The sequence below is a fragment of the Microtus pennsylvanicus genome, chromosome 21 (genome assembly GCF_037038515.1).
Source record: "Microtus pennsylvanicus isolate mMicPen1 chromosome 21, mMicPen1.hap1, whole genome shotgun sequence".
Taxonomy (NCBI): domain Eukaryota; kingdom Metazoa; phylum Chordata; class Mammalia; order Rodentia; family Cricetidae; genus Microtus; species Microtus pennsylvanicus.
Genome location: NC_134599.1, coordinates 32,219,695 through 32,233,939, shown reverse-complemented (window position 1 = coordinate 32,233,939; position 14,245 = coordinate 32,219,695). Strand labels below are relative to the sequence as shown.

The 14,245-nt window shown below is 41.9% G+C and overlaps 1 protein-coding gene across 1 annotated transcript in view; it reads right to left on the bottom strand.

The window, feature by feature from the left end:
* The window catches only part of Plekhh2 (pleckstrin homology, MyTH4 and FERM domain containing H2), a 108,901-nt gene extending 95,242 nt beyond the window's left edge, over nt 1-13,659 (bottom strand). Inside the window, exons 1-2 of the mRNA XM_075955211.1 lie at nt 13,503-13,659; nt 3,960-4,089 (exon numbers count right to left, since the gene is read on the bottom strand). Of these exons, the coding sequence (XP_075811326.1) occupies nt 3,960-4,082 (123 nt within the window). The 5' untranslated portion in view covers nt 4,083-4,089; nt 13,503-13,659. The remainder of the gene's footprint in view (nt 1-3,959; nt 4,090-13,502) is intronic.
* Between the last annotated feature and the right edge of the window lie 586 nt (nt 13,660-14,245).

Here is a 14,245-nt window from a genome sequence, read left to right as displayed (position 1 = left end):
CCACCTCTCTCTCCTCTCCCCTCTCCCCTCTCCCTCTTTCTCTCTGTGCATCTTTCCCTTCTTCCCCCTTCTCCCCTTTCTCTCTTGACCCCCCATCTTCTCCATTCTCCCCTTCCCCCTTTCCTTTTCTCCTCCATAACCCACTAAATAAACTCTATACCCAAACTCTCTCTTTCTGTCTCTCACCTGCTGTGTGGTCTCCCACCCACCAAGGTGACCCACCCAGGCCTCAGGGGACTGACTCACTGAGGCACCAGGAAACCACTGAGGCCTCTGGCCACCCAGCACTACCCCTAGTGGGACCTCGTGGGACCAGCCTCCCCCTTCCCTTATATCTTTCTTATAGCTTTAAAAAAAGAGTAACAGAGGGGAGTGGAGAAAAATATATAGCTCGATAAAAGCAACTTAAAAAAAAAGTTCAAAGACCAAAATAATAATAATAATAATGATAGTAATAAATTAGACTACAGAAAGGAGAAAAAGAAGAAGAAACCACAGCAGTTTTGAACTAATGCTCCTTTTAATACTCATTCACTGAAAAAGAGTAAATATAAGAACATACAGATAATAATCAAAAAAGCAAAGGCAACAATTAGGACGTGTCCACGCAGGTTGTCACAAGAAAATAACTGAGAAAGCTACATAAAAATCAGTGTCTCGGTGGTTGGGGTCATAGAAAATATTAGATAAATCACCTTTCAACATGAGACATGATTTTTATATTGAAATGAGAAAAAATAACACCCCATGAATGACAATCATCTTTGAGTTAAGCTTCCCTTAGCTATAGCCATTCAACTGGAGTCTTTTCAAGCTTTAATTCTTATCCTCAAACTAAGCAATAGACCACCTTACAATTGAGGACTCATTTCTGAGAGCCTGGCCTGGGTCACTCAACTTTCTCCACCTAAAAGAAGCTAAGGATGAGATATACAAAGGCTCAAACAAAATGTCTTGGTGGACACTTCTAAAGGATTCCTGGCCAACAGGAAAGAAAGATGCAAGGCTTTTATGGAGAAGTGACACATGTACCCGTTTCTATCCCAAAAGAATGTGAACTAGAGTTTAAAACAACACCTGTAAATTCTTCTGGTTCTTTACCAGGGATATCAATCATGCATCTGTCCAGATAACAATATCTAGAAATATGAGAACCACATGCTGATTTTAAATTCTCTAGAACACACAATAAAAAAACAAGAAGAATTAACATTAATATTGCTCATTTAACTCAATATTCAAAATACTTTTGACATGCTGTCTTAGAGTTTCTGCTGCTTCGCGGAAACACCAGAACCAAAAAGCAAGTTGGGGAGGAAATGGTTCATTTGGGTTACACTTCCACATTGCTGTTCATCACTGAAGGAAGTTAGGATAAAAACTCAAATAGGGCAGGATCCTTGTTAGCAAATAGCCTTGACAAAAATACCTCTTGCCAGGGTAGGGACAGTGAGATTTAGAAATATAGTAAAGTATACGAAGACACACTTAAAAATAATGAAACAAAAACCATATAGAATAGTCCTGGGAGGGTGTCCAGTGAATACTGAAATCGCAGCGTGTTTAATGTCCAATTGTTTTAAATATCCCTGGCCCCAAAAGGTAGGAGTAAGACAGAAAACTGCATTAACATGATACAAGGAAATGAACAGACCAGTTGAAGGCCGCGGGTTACATCCACAGTTAAACACTCTATTGCTAGAACAAAACAAGTCACGTTCATACCCTAGACCAAAACATTCTGTAGGCAAACCACTCCCTGGGTGGAATTCAACGCTATCTCCTTAAAGGAACTGGAACTTAGCTGGATCCTTGACTTCTTTGGAGTAGAAAAACATCTACTTCTCTATTCCTGAAATATAAAACTATTAGCCACACCTGTTGACGGTAACCTTGCAAAAGCAGAACTTTCTGGTCTAAATCTAGGTGGAACCTTTGTTTGAGGTAGAAACACAATAACAGGGAAGGAATAACAGGGAAGTAAATTCCAACTCTCTGACCTTTGGTCATTGTGGAAATAGGCTCATATTTTTGGGTCTCCACAGATCCTGGAGGCAGGAGCTGATGCAGAGGCCACTGAGGGAAATTGCTTACTAGCTCTGCCTCTCCTGGCTTGCTCAGCCTGCTTTCTTTCTTTTTCTTTTTTTCTTTCTTTTTTTCTTTCTTTCTTTCTTTCTTTCTTTCTTTCTTTCTTTCTTTCTTTCTTTCTTTTTTGTTCTCTCTCTCTCTCTTTCTTTTTTTCTTTTTTAAACATTGCTTGGCCATTAGCTCTAACTTCTTTTTTTTTTTTAAATATTTATTTATTTATTATGTATACAATATTCTGTCTGTATGCCTGAAGGCCAGAAGAGAACGCCAGACCTCTTTACAGATGGTTGTGAGCCACCATGTGGTTGCTGGGATTTGAACTCATGACCTTTGGAAGAGCAGGCAATGCTCTTAACCACTGAGCCATCTCTCCAGCCCCTAGCTCTAACTTCTTTATAAAAACCCAGCATCAGCAGCCCAGGGATGGCATCACCTACCATAGGCTGGGCCCTCCCCCACTGATCACTAATTGAGAAAATGCCTTCTAGCTAGATATCAAGAGACATTTCCTCAATTCAGGCTCCTTCCTCTCTGATAACTCTAGCTTGTCAAGTTGACACACAAGACCAGCCAGTACACACACTCAATATAATACTTATTGCTGAATTATTTTATCTTTTCTTATGAAATTTTTGATCCCCACAGTGTATTGTATATTCACAATATATTTCAGTTTGAAGTAGCCTAATTGAAATGTTCCATAGTCACACGTGGCACGTAGGTACCTGTGCTGATCTGTCCTGGTCAGCTTGACACAGCCTAGACACGTCTAAGACAGGGAATTTGAATCAAGGAAATGTCTCATCAGATTGGCCTGTGGGCATGTCTGTGGGGGTATTTTCATGCTCTTTGATTAATGTGGGAGCTGAAGGTAACTGTGGGCAGTGCCATCCTGGGCAGGTAGGCCTGGGAAATATAAGCAAGGTAGCTGAACATGAGGCTGAAAGCAAACCAGTGTGGCATTCTTCTATGGATTTTGCCACAGCTCCAGCTTGAGTTCCTGCCCTGACTTCCTTCAGTGATAGACTATGATCCAGACATATAAGTCAAATAAACCCTTTCCTCCCCAAGTTGCTTTTTGGTCATGGTATTCATTAGAGCATTAGAAAGGAAACTAATAGGGTATCATATCAGATGGCAAAGTCTAGAATCCAAGTTCCCAGGGTTCAGAGATGTGGGATATTTGTTTACAGAGGTAACTGTGATATAGATACTGATATAGATGTACATATATATAAATGATTTCTGTGACAAAAATTATAATTACAATACTAGAACTAGGAATAGAAGACTATGACTATACTGAATTCAACTCTAGCCCAGATGATAATTTGGGAACATAAAATTAGTAGGAATTCCTAAGCAGGTGCATACTTTCAAATATATTATGTATTTTACTATCAGTAGACAGTTTTCTTCTATTATTACTTTAAAATAATTTTTTGTTTTGCTTTCTTGAGACAGGGTCTTGTCATGTAGCTCAGGCTAGCCTTAAGCTTATGAGCCTCCTACCTAAATGCTACGTTTACAAGCTATCGGCACCATACCTGGCTTAAAATTATATCCTTCTACAGAAAGCAGACCAAAATGCTATTAAATTCCTTTAATAAGTCAAATAAATTATAGCTTTCTCTCTGTAATGAATGAACTCTGTATTCATCAAACATGCAATATTTACAAATAAGTGTTTTGTTTTGTTTGTGCCATATTTGGTTAAAGAGTATGTCAAATGTAGCTTCAAATACTTCATAAAAGTTAACTATATTCATTATTTTTTAAAATGTTTGACTCCCAGGAGTAATGAGATTATTTATATATAAGAAACAGGGTCCAGGAACTGACAGTAACAAAAGTTGAGGGGAGGAGCTTACTTTCTCTGCTAAGAGCTCTCGGATCTTGCTTGCTTGGACTCGAAACTTCATGAGCTGAGACTCCAGAGCTACGCATCGTTCTTTCCAATCTACTGGTCCTTCAGATTCAGAAGGCTCTGCCATGTTTCTTCTAAAAAGAAAGAAAGCAAACAGTCAAACAACACACACATATTAGCATTGAAGATAATACAAGAAATGACTCAATGTTCAGTTGAATGCCGTCCACAGACAAGTTTTAAATTCTAAGATAAGGCTAGCACTTCCTAGAGTTTGTAGAACTTAATGGCAGACAAGAAGCCAGGGCTGGAAGTCACACCCAGATGCTTAATTTTCTGACTCAGTTTACCTAGGCTAAAAGAAAGGCGGATGTTAACAATCACAAGTTTTATGGACATATGAGGGATAGATGAAATAATCCTGCTGCCAATAGAACTTTGAACTACACAATAGCACAGCCCAGACAGACTACTGTATTTTTTTTTTTTTTTTGGTTTTTCGAGACAGGGTTTCTCTGTAGCTTTGGTGCCTGTCCCAGAACTAGCTCTTTTTTTTTCCCCTTCATAAATGGTTTATTAACTATAAAGCAAAGAAAACCAGCCCAAAATCACAATTCCAGAGAACCTAGACAACAATGAGGACACTAAGAGAGACACACATAGATCCAACCTAAGTAGAAAAAGCCAAGATCTCATGAGTAAATTGGGAGCATGGGGATTTTGGAAGAGGGTTGAAGGGGAAGGGAGAGGCAGGGAGGGGAGCAAAGAAAAATGTAGAGCTCAATAAAAATCAATAAAAAACAATCCTGTACAGTAAAAGAACTTCTGGAGGCATCACAATCCCTGACTTCAAACTCTTGTAGACCAGGCTGGCCTCGGACTCCCAGAGATCCGCCTGCCTCCGCCTCCCGAGTGCTGGGATTAAAGGCGTGCGCCTGGCCAGACTACTGTATTTTTAATTCTTCCCAATTGGTAGGACTTTAAAAGTCATAATTCACACTTTCAAATATGCAGATGTACCACTATGCATTGGTAATATGACAAGATAACCTATGGAAATACCATATCTGTGCTAAAGATATGCACTATAATAATCACTTGGTACCATCTGGACTCATCTGGGTGCAGGCTAAGTCTCTCAAGCCAGAAAGCCTCTGGCTAATTTGACCAGCGAAGTTATTAGAAGCCTGAGAAGCACATTTTCATTTGCGGTAAGAAGAGAAAATAGATAGAGATGTCATTTGATGTCATCTACAACGTAGTAAATCTGGACTCAGTGTTTTTAGGATATTAACTGCCCTTTTGAAAGAGGTTAACAGCAGGGGGAAGCGTCCCTGGAGAGAAGGCAGCTCGAGGCTAGGGAGTCTGACTCGCAAGTCGGGCTACTTGATTTCAGAAGCATGGTCACTTCTGGCTCTGAGATTCATGAAAATAGTTTTAAATGTCTGTTAATGTGCTGTTGTTCTAATTCTATTTCTGAGTGATCTTTTCTATGAATTAATGAAATCGGTGTTAGGAATGGATTTTCAGAAGGAACCAGGGCCCAGTGGAAGAGAACACAAGATGATAAATTCTCAGAACTCCGAAGATTCAGTGGTTAAAGTGCATAATAGTATTCTTTTGTTTTCTAAAAGAAAAAAAATAAGACAAAATGTCCCCCCAAAATTTACTGTAATATATCCCATTTCTTAAACATACACCAATTTTTTAAAAACTGCATGGTAGAAGCTTCCTCTATAATCCTAGCAGTTAGCAGGTTGAGGCAGGAAGATTACGGTACATCCAAGGCTCTCCTGGGCTACACAGAAGGTCCAGGTTCCAGGTAAGCCAAGACTACATAGTTAGACCATCTCAAAAGCAAACAGACCACCAAACAAAAACCGTGCGAGCTCCTAAAGACTCACTTTTCCTTAAACACAAAAATAAGTGATTTATGCTTAAGACACTTTCCCCTTTAATACTGGAATTATCACTCCATAATTAGAAACAAACGAATAGAAAAGAATTGTTCTACAAAGGCAGCAATCTTTTGTTACACTCGCCCCTAACCACTGCAGATCTTTCAGACACCCCTATATCCTGGCCATAGACAGCAGAAACATCACTGAAGAGCTGGCAAGAATTCTCCTATTTTTTTAAAATAAACCTTCTTTATTTTTGTAATATTAAAACACGCCTGATGATGGATATTTTTAATTTGATCTTTTATTGATTTTGTTGAGGTCTACATTTTTCTCTGCTCCCCTCCCTGCCTCTCCCTCCCTTTCAATCCTCTCCCATGGTCCCCATGCTCCCAATTTACTCAGGAGATCTTGTCTTTTTCTACTTCCCATGTAGATTAAATCCATGTATGTCTCTCTTAGGGTCCTCTTTGTTGTCTAGGTTCTCTGGGATTGTGATTTGTAGGCTGGTTTTCTTTGCTTTATGTCTAAAAGCCACTTATGAGTGAGTACAAGTGATATTTGTCTTTCTGGGTCTGGGTTACCTCACTCAAAATGATGTTTTCTAGATCCATCCATTTGCTTGCAAATTTCAAGATGTCATTAGTTTTTTTTCTGCTGTGTAGTACTCTATTGTGTAAATGTACCACATTGTCCTTATCCATTCAAGAATTCACCTATTTTTATAGAATCCTGACCCTACTTATTTCTGGGTTTTGTTGTTGTTGCTGCTTTTTTAAAAAATATTACTTTTGGGGGCTGGAGAGATGGCTCAGAGGTTAAGAGCATTGCCTGCTCTTCCAAAGGTCCTGAGTTCAATTCCCAGCAACCACATGGTGGCTCACAACCATCTATAATGGGGTCTGGTGCCCTCTGCTGGCCTGCAGGCATACACACAGACAGAATATTGTATACATAATAAATAAATAAATATTAAAAAAATATTACTTTTGTGAACATTTTCATTTACTATTTTAATGTTTCATCTTGATCACAAACTTCAGCGTTTTACTGTTACTTCATCTATCTATCTATCTATTAGCTGTAGAGGGGCTATAGGGAAAGATAATAGATGTAATATTTAAAAATTTTTAAGAACTAATAAAATATACATCCTTAATTCTTTTTGTTATTGCTGCTTTGTTTTTGTTGTTTTCTAAAGCCAGGGTTTCTCTGTGTAGCCCAGCCGTCCTGGAGCTTGCGCTGTAGATCAGGCTGCCTTGAACTCACAGAGATCCACCCGCCTCTGCCTCCTGAGTACTGGGATTAAAGGCGTGCACCACGACTGCCTACTGACATTCTTAATTCTTAAACCATTCAAACAACTATGCAGAAAAATAGAGACATTGTTCTATCTCAAGCAATATAATCTCTTTCATGTCAGGTAAGTTTTCCTCTATAGTTAAAATAACATTTATGTACCAGTGTATAAGGTATTTGTCTTGGTCACCTTGATTTGCTGGGATCTGAACTCTGTATGTACAGGGTAGTCAAGTGCTTTGCCAATAACTTAAATTCCTAGCCTGTAGTTTTAAAAATAGCATAAATAGTACATAAATGCTCTCCAACAAATGAAAATAAGCCAAGGCAATGTGTCATACGAATAGAATAAAGGACAAAAAAAAAAGATCATCTCAACAGCAACACAGAAACAAGTCTGACAAAACCTAACATCTCTTCATAAGAAAGGCATTCAATACATCAGCAAGGGAAAGGAAGTCCTTCATCCTTGGGAAGGGACGGCTCCTAAAGCCGGCAGCCGGGAACATACACACTCAGGCTTCCCTCTAAACCAACAAGAGACAAAGCTGCCTGCTCTCACTACTCCTGCTCTACACTAGGAGATGTAGCCAAGGCAAAAATAAAATAGCAAGTTTCTAGATTTAAAAAGGAATCAAAACGATTTGCAGAGGATGTGATCATGTACATAGAAAATTCTAAGAAAAATGCACGCATGCGCACATGCACTCACATGCAGTCTATTAGAACTAGTAAGATTTCAAGAAACAACATCAATATGTAAAAATCAAGTTCTATACACCAGCAAAAAAAAACCCTAAAGTAAATAAAATATTCATGAGAGCAAGGCAATGAATAAAACACTTAGGAATAAGCTTACACTATTTACAAAACAAGGATTTGTACTTTGAAAACTAGACACGCTCAAGGAAAGACATGAAGCCTAAATCAGTGAAGAAATGGTAGGTTCATGGGCTGCAATCTGTTCAGATGGCAAAACTTGGGTAAGCAATGCAATAACTGTGAATATTTCAACTGATTTTTTTTTTGCCAGAAATTGGAAGTTGATCCTAAAATTCACCTAGAAAGTTTAAGGACCAAGGATAATCAGACAATCTTGAAAAGTTTAAGGGGTCATATACTCAACCTTCGAGCTCACTACAAAGCCACAGTGCCCAAGATGAGTGAAGAAAGGTATCAGCAGATAAAGTTGGGCCCAGAAATACAAGTTTATGCTGACAATGAATTCATTTCTAACAAGAGTACCAAGACCATTCAACATGGAAGGTAATAGTACCTTCAACAGACGATGTGATACCACCAGATAATCATATTCAGTAGAATGAGTTTACTCCCCATCCTCATCCCAGATCCACACAAATTAGCAGATGTATCAAAGCTCTAAAAACCAGAAAACAGATAAATGAAACCTCATCAAAATTTAAGAATTAAGAGCTTGGAAGGCAGTGGTTCTCAACCTTCCTAATGCTATGACCCTTTATTAATACAGTTCCTCAAGGTGTGTTAACCCCCCCCCACCATAAAATTATCTCGTTGTTGCCTCATAACTGTAATTTTGCTACTGTTATGAATCATAATGTAAATATCTGATATGCAGGGTATCTGGTTGTGACCCTTAGAGGGGTCACAACCCACAGGGTGAGAACCACCGCTCTTAGGGCACTATGAGGAACTTGCAAAAGCCTACAAAAGAGCAGGAAAAGATTTGAAAGTCAAGTATCTGATAAGAGACTTGTGTCGGGGATATGTAAATGATTCAAACAACTCAATTTATAAAAAAGACAACCTGCTAGGCTTAAAGAAGTCCCACACCCAGGAGGCAGAAGCAGGAGGATCTCTGTGAGTTTGAGGCCAGCCTAGTCTACAAAGTGAGTTCCAAGACAGCCAGGGCTACATACTGAGACCTTGTCTTGAAAACAAAACAAAAAAGAACAATCTAATTTAGAATGTAGGCAAAATTAGGGACTTGAGAAGACGGCTTACTGGGCAAAGAGTTTGCTGTATAACCAGGAAAACCTGATTCAACCCTCAAACGAGAAAATGTTTCTCCTTCAGATTGTCTGTAGGCAAGTCCGTTAAGGTATTTTCTGGACTGATGATTGACAAGGGTGGGCCCAAGCCATGGGGGGTTGGGGTCCTGAGCTGTATAAGAAACCAGGCTGAGGAAGCCATGAGGAGCAAGCTGAGAAGCAGAATTCCTCAATGGCCTTTGCCTCAGTCCTCCCTCCAAGCTCCTGCCTTGGATTCCTGCCCTGACTTTCCTCGTTGATGGAATGTGTGATCTGAGGGCTGCAGGCTGAAACAAACCCTTATCTCTCCAAATTGCTCTTGATGGTGGTGTTTTCTCACAGCAACAGAAGCAGACCCTAACTAAGACAAAGATTTGTACCGGAGGATGGACTATTGCTACGACCCATCTGGTCATGTTGTTTTCTAAGCACTGTGGAGGGAGTTTGGAACTTTAGGCTGGAAAAGCTACTGAGCCCTCATAGCCCAGGGACCTGTTCTAGGGGGCATGGAGGATAAGAATGTTAAAAGAAGTAAGGTCAATGGAGGCCAGGCTTGTGAAGTTCCTCAAGGAAGCCTGAGAGCACCTTAAAGACTCCGTTGGGGTCATTTGATACTTTGGATTAAGAATCTGGGCAGCTGGGGCTGAAGAATCAATTGTGGTTAGGAAGATACCAGAGCCACTAAACTGAAACCTTTGCTTTACTTGGACAATCAGTGATGATTAGCTGAAGCTGAGAAATCACCAGTGGTTAAGAGAGCAGCACACCAAAACTTTATGGGAATATTTCCTCAGGGCAACACACTGAAGCTGTGGCCTAGAGAAGGCCAAGGCCGCATCTCAACTTGGTAATGTGTAAAACGTCACCCAGGTGGTCCTGGTTCTTGAAGGCTTGGAGGGGTCATGGCGAGCAGCTGACCCTTGGCACTGTGAGAGTTCAGGAGAAGTCACTGTTGAAGGTGCAGCCCCAGTTGCAGTAGAAGCCGGAAGTGTTCGCGGAGACGAGATGAGGCACCAGGCAGCAGGGTTGGAGTCCCTGAAGAGAGCCTAGGCTATTATTGGTGAAGCTAAGGTTCACGTTGCAACAGAACATTGAAGATACCAGTACTCAGGGGCAAACACCAAGGAACAGCAGCAGCTGCGGAGTGGAGCTGGCCTCAAGCCAGGAGACCTGCTTCCTGTGCTAAGAATCTACTGAAGCCCTTTGGAGGACAGAAGGTCTTTAACAGCTGGACTCTGGTTCTGAGTGGAGTGTCACTATGCTCTAGTTCTTCCCTCTGGGTACGTAAGAAAGTATATGTTATCTTTTCTTTTTCTTTTTTTTATTTTACAGGTACCCACAGTTAAATTACTTCGGATTTTTTTGGAGAGACTTTGAATATTCGAAAGAGATTTTGGAATTTTAAATGTTGACATTTTAAAGGTTGCAGGACTTTTAAAAGTTGGAATGTTTTATATTGTCATATTAATATTAACGTGGCATCTATGGGACAACAAGAAAGGAAAGGTTACGGTTCAAAAGTGATGTGTTTTATGTCAAGTTGATATGGTGTCAATTGTTTTTTTTGTTTGTTTGTTTTTTGGTTTTGTTTTGTCAAGTTGACAGATGATAGAGTTATCTGGAAAGTCAATCAGGACAAATGTCTCCATCCAGCAGCCTGTAGGTAATCTGTAGGGCATTGTCTTTATTAACAGTTGACATAAGCAAGAGAGGAGAGGTTACAGTTTAATAGTGACGTGGTTTAGTCAGCTTGACAGAAACCTGTGTGTCCAGCCCATACAGAGCTGTGTCACCTGTGGACAGTTCCTGACCTGTGTAAGAAAGCAGGCTGAGCACAGCATGAGGAGAAAGCCAGGAGGCTGTGCTCACCATGGTCTCTGCTTTAGTTCTTGCCCCCCAGGTTCCTGCCCTGCTTGAGTTCCTGCCCAGATTTATGTTGATGATGGACTATTAACTGTACTCTGAAATAAACCCTTTCCTCCCCAAATTGTTTTTGGTCATGGTAATTATCACAAAAATAGAAAACTAACTAGTATAAATACACACACATACACTCATACACACGCACACACGTGAACACACTCGAAAACACTCACATGTGCATACACACACACACAATAAGAATAGACACTTATCCAAAGAAAATACATAAATGGTCAATAAAAACACCAAAAGTTCTCAGCATCGTTAACTACAAGAAAAAAATATCAAAAAGTGAAAAATCAAAATCATGATGACATTCCACTTCAGCCCAAATTAGTTCATTATAAATAATACAGAAATGAAAAGGAACGCAGATAAACAAGGACTGATGAGAACGTGCAGATGTGGAACTCCTGCTACAAAAGTGTCACAACTGCTTTGTAACCACTCAAACAGTTCCGCAGCTGTTTCAAGTTAACCTATGGTCCTCAACTCCAGCACACAGCCTAGGGAATGTCCAGAACAGTTAAAAGTTAAAACAGTTAAAGGAGAGCAGGTCAGTGGTTGCCTAGACTGCAAGGGGTGGCTATGGGGACTGACTATTAAGAGGCCTAGAGATTTTTAGGGGGGGGGGAGATGAAGAAAATATTCTAGAATTAGATAAGGATTATTAATGCACAACCTTGCAAATATACCCAAATTCCCTGAGCTATATTTACATTTCCAAAAGGTCAATTTTATGGTTTGTGAATTGTATCTCAATTAAAAAGTTGGCATACAAACAAATAAAGGAAAGAGTGGGTATATACTAAGACCACTGTTGCAGATTTAACTATTCATTATGAGTAGTTATCCTTGCCAGGAATCTCACCAATAACTCAAATAACAGAGAAGTAACTGTTAATCTCAACTATGAAAAGTATGGTACATATCTCTTACCTAGAAGTTTGCTACGAAAAATAAATAAAAAAAATTAAAAGTTGAATACATCTATGCATCTTTAGTTGTAGTGGTTATACGTAGAAAAGCTTTAAGATTATCAAAAATGCATTTGACATCTTCAGTCCCCCAATAATTATCATAATAAAAGAAACCGAAAACTGAGGATTGGTTTTGTGATGGCCGGAGGTCTAGATACATGATCTCCTTGTCATCTGTAATCCTGTGACTAGGTAGAAGACATCTGGAATACCAAGGAACCACCTTGAGTAGCTACAAATGCTAATTCTGAAGTTTCCTCGTCCGTGGTGACAGAAGTGGGCAGCTTTGGGGACTATAATCCACTTCTGAAAATGTCCTATCTAAGTTTTGAATGCTAAGGGGATCTACCTTCTCTGCAGGGGGCAGGAAAAAGTGGAGGTCTTCCAAAGACCTCCAGCGACTTTGGAAATATTTACTGACACAAAATAAACTGTTTACAGTTGTGGAGTGAATGCTCTTTTCTCTGAATCGCTGACTTCCTGTTTCTTTTCCAAGTCCTAAGAAAAGGAGGGGGACGTTAAAAGAAGAGGGAGAGAGGGGGAGAGATAGGGGATGGAAGAAGGAAGACTCTACTACCGAGCTCACGCAGATGAAATCTGGATGAACTCGTAAACTCCTCATAATTTCTAGAAACAGTCTGAGCAGTGAGCTGTATCATCCCCACCCCCCACCAATGCAGAAAAGCTGTCTTTCTTAACTAGACTGAAGCATGCCTTGTTTAAAGAACTTTACCACCACCTATCCCGACTTGGGCCACGCCTGCCCGTTGGCGGCACTGCCCAGAACAGCCTGCTCCTTGCTCCACACTCCTCCGGGACACACGCACAGCCCTGAGGTCCAGGCTTGCAAACACAGGAACTTTCACAAAGAAGCCAGTGACCAGCAGGTAGCCCGGCACGAGGAGAGTTTTTGCAAAGCAAAATGTCTCAACTTCTCGTGGGGTTCGGGGCTGGAAGAGGGGCTTAAGTTCAGAGTATGTCACCTTAGGACATTGGCTTCGGGCAGTCGGACAAGTGAAGGTGTTAAAAAAATGAAAATCTGGAGAACTTTGGTCTTGGTGTTCCTTCACTGCCCCGCTCTCCAGAAGCGCAGGCCGAACTGCCGCATCGTCGATGGGACCCACGGTGCGCGGGGACGCGGGGCTGCCCCGCAGCCGCCAGCCCGACGACCCCCGCGGTGCCATAAGCCCGGGCCCGGCTTTTCTACGAGAACGTCACAGGAGCCCGGGGTACGTAGTGCCGTCCCCTGCCGGCTCGAGCTGGCTACTCGGGACCCCGGCCGAGACGGGTCGCACTGCGTCCTGCGTTGCATCCCCCACCCCCGCCGCTTCGCAGGTCCCACCGGTGGTCCCCGGCTTGAGGGATCCCCAAAGCTCGGTCTCCGAGGGCAGGGTCCCCGAGGCCACCAGATTCCGCACCCTGCCCACCTGCCTACCTCTGCGGTGGCGCCCGACGTCCCTCCCGGCTTCGTCTGCTACCCGACTCGGCCGGCTCCCCGGCTCTCAGCCCGCGCCGGCCACACTCGGAGCCCAAAGCGGCCCGTACGGCGCCGCCTCCTCCGAGATTGGCGGCCGGAGTAGCTAATCGGAGGCCGGAGCCGACCACCTGGCGTCACTGGAGGAGGTGTTTATAAATGTGGCTCCTCCCGGTGCCCCTCAGAGTAAGGAGGTCTAACCCGAGAGGTGTTCCCACCGCCTTCCCCACACCTAGACTTCAAGGCCTGTTGTAGCCATTAGTCACCTCTTTCCCATTCCCTTTGCCTCGATTGTACCTGTGTACCACTTCTTGTCTTCAGGTCTCTGGGCCTGAACTCTCCTTGCCAATCCTTCATCTTTCTAACAAGAGACTAGTTTAAGTATGCAATTTGCCAAAGGCTTTTACTGTCTTCCTGATGCTTATGTAGTCAAGAGTAGATTCCGTGTGCAGCCTGCAAAGCCCCCCTCCTACTTGGGCAAGCTGAGTTTTCACAGCTGCTCTTCGCACCTCGGGTGACTGTGGTCCCCGCCCCTATTCTGAAGACTCCAGCTGGGAACTCTGACACGGTGTTTCCTGTCCCTCCTTTAAACGTTCTGTCTGTCCTCTCAGAACGTGCCTGTCGCCCCGCATAGCAGAAGTCTCTGCTCTTGTTTTTGCCCTCAGCATGTCCAGGTTTGCAGCTCTTGACATGAGCACATTTTC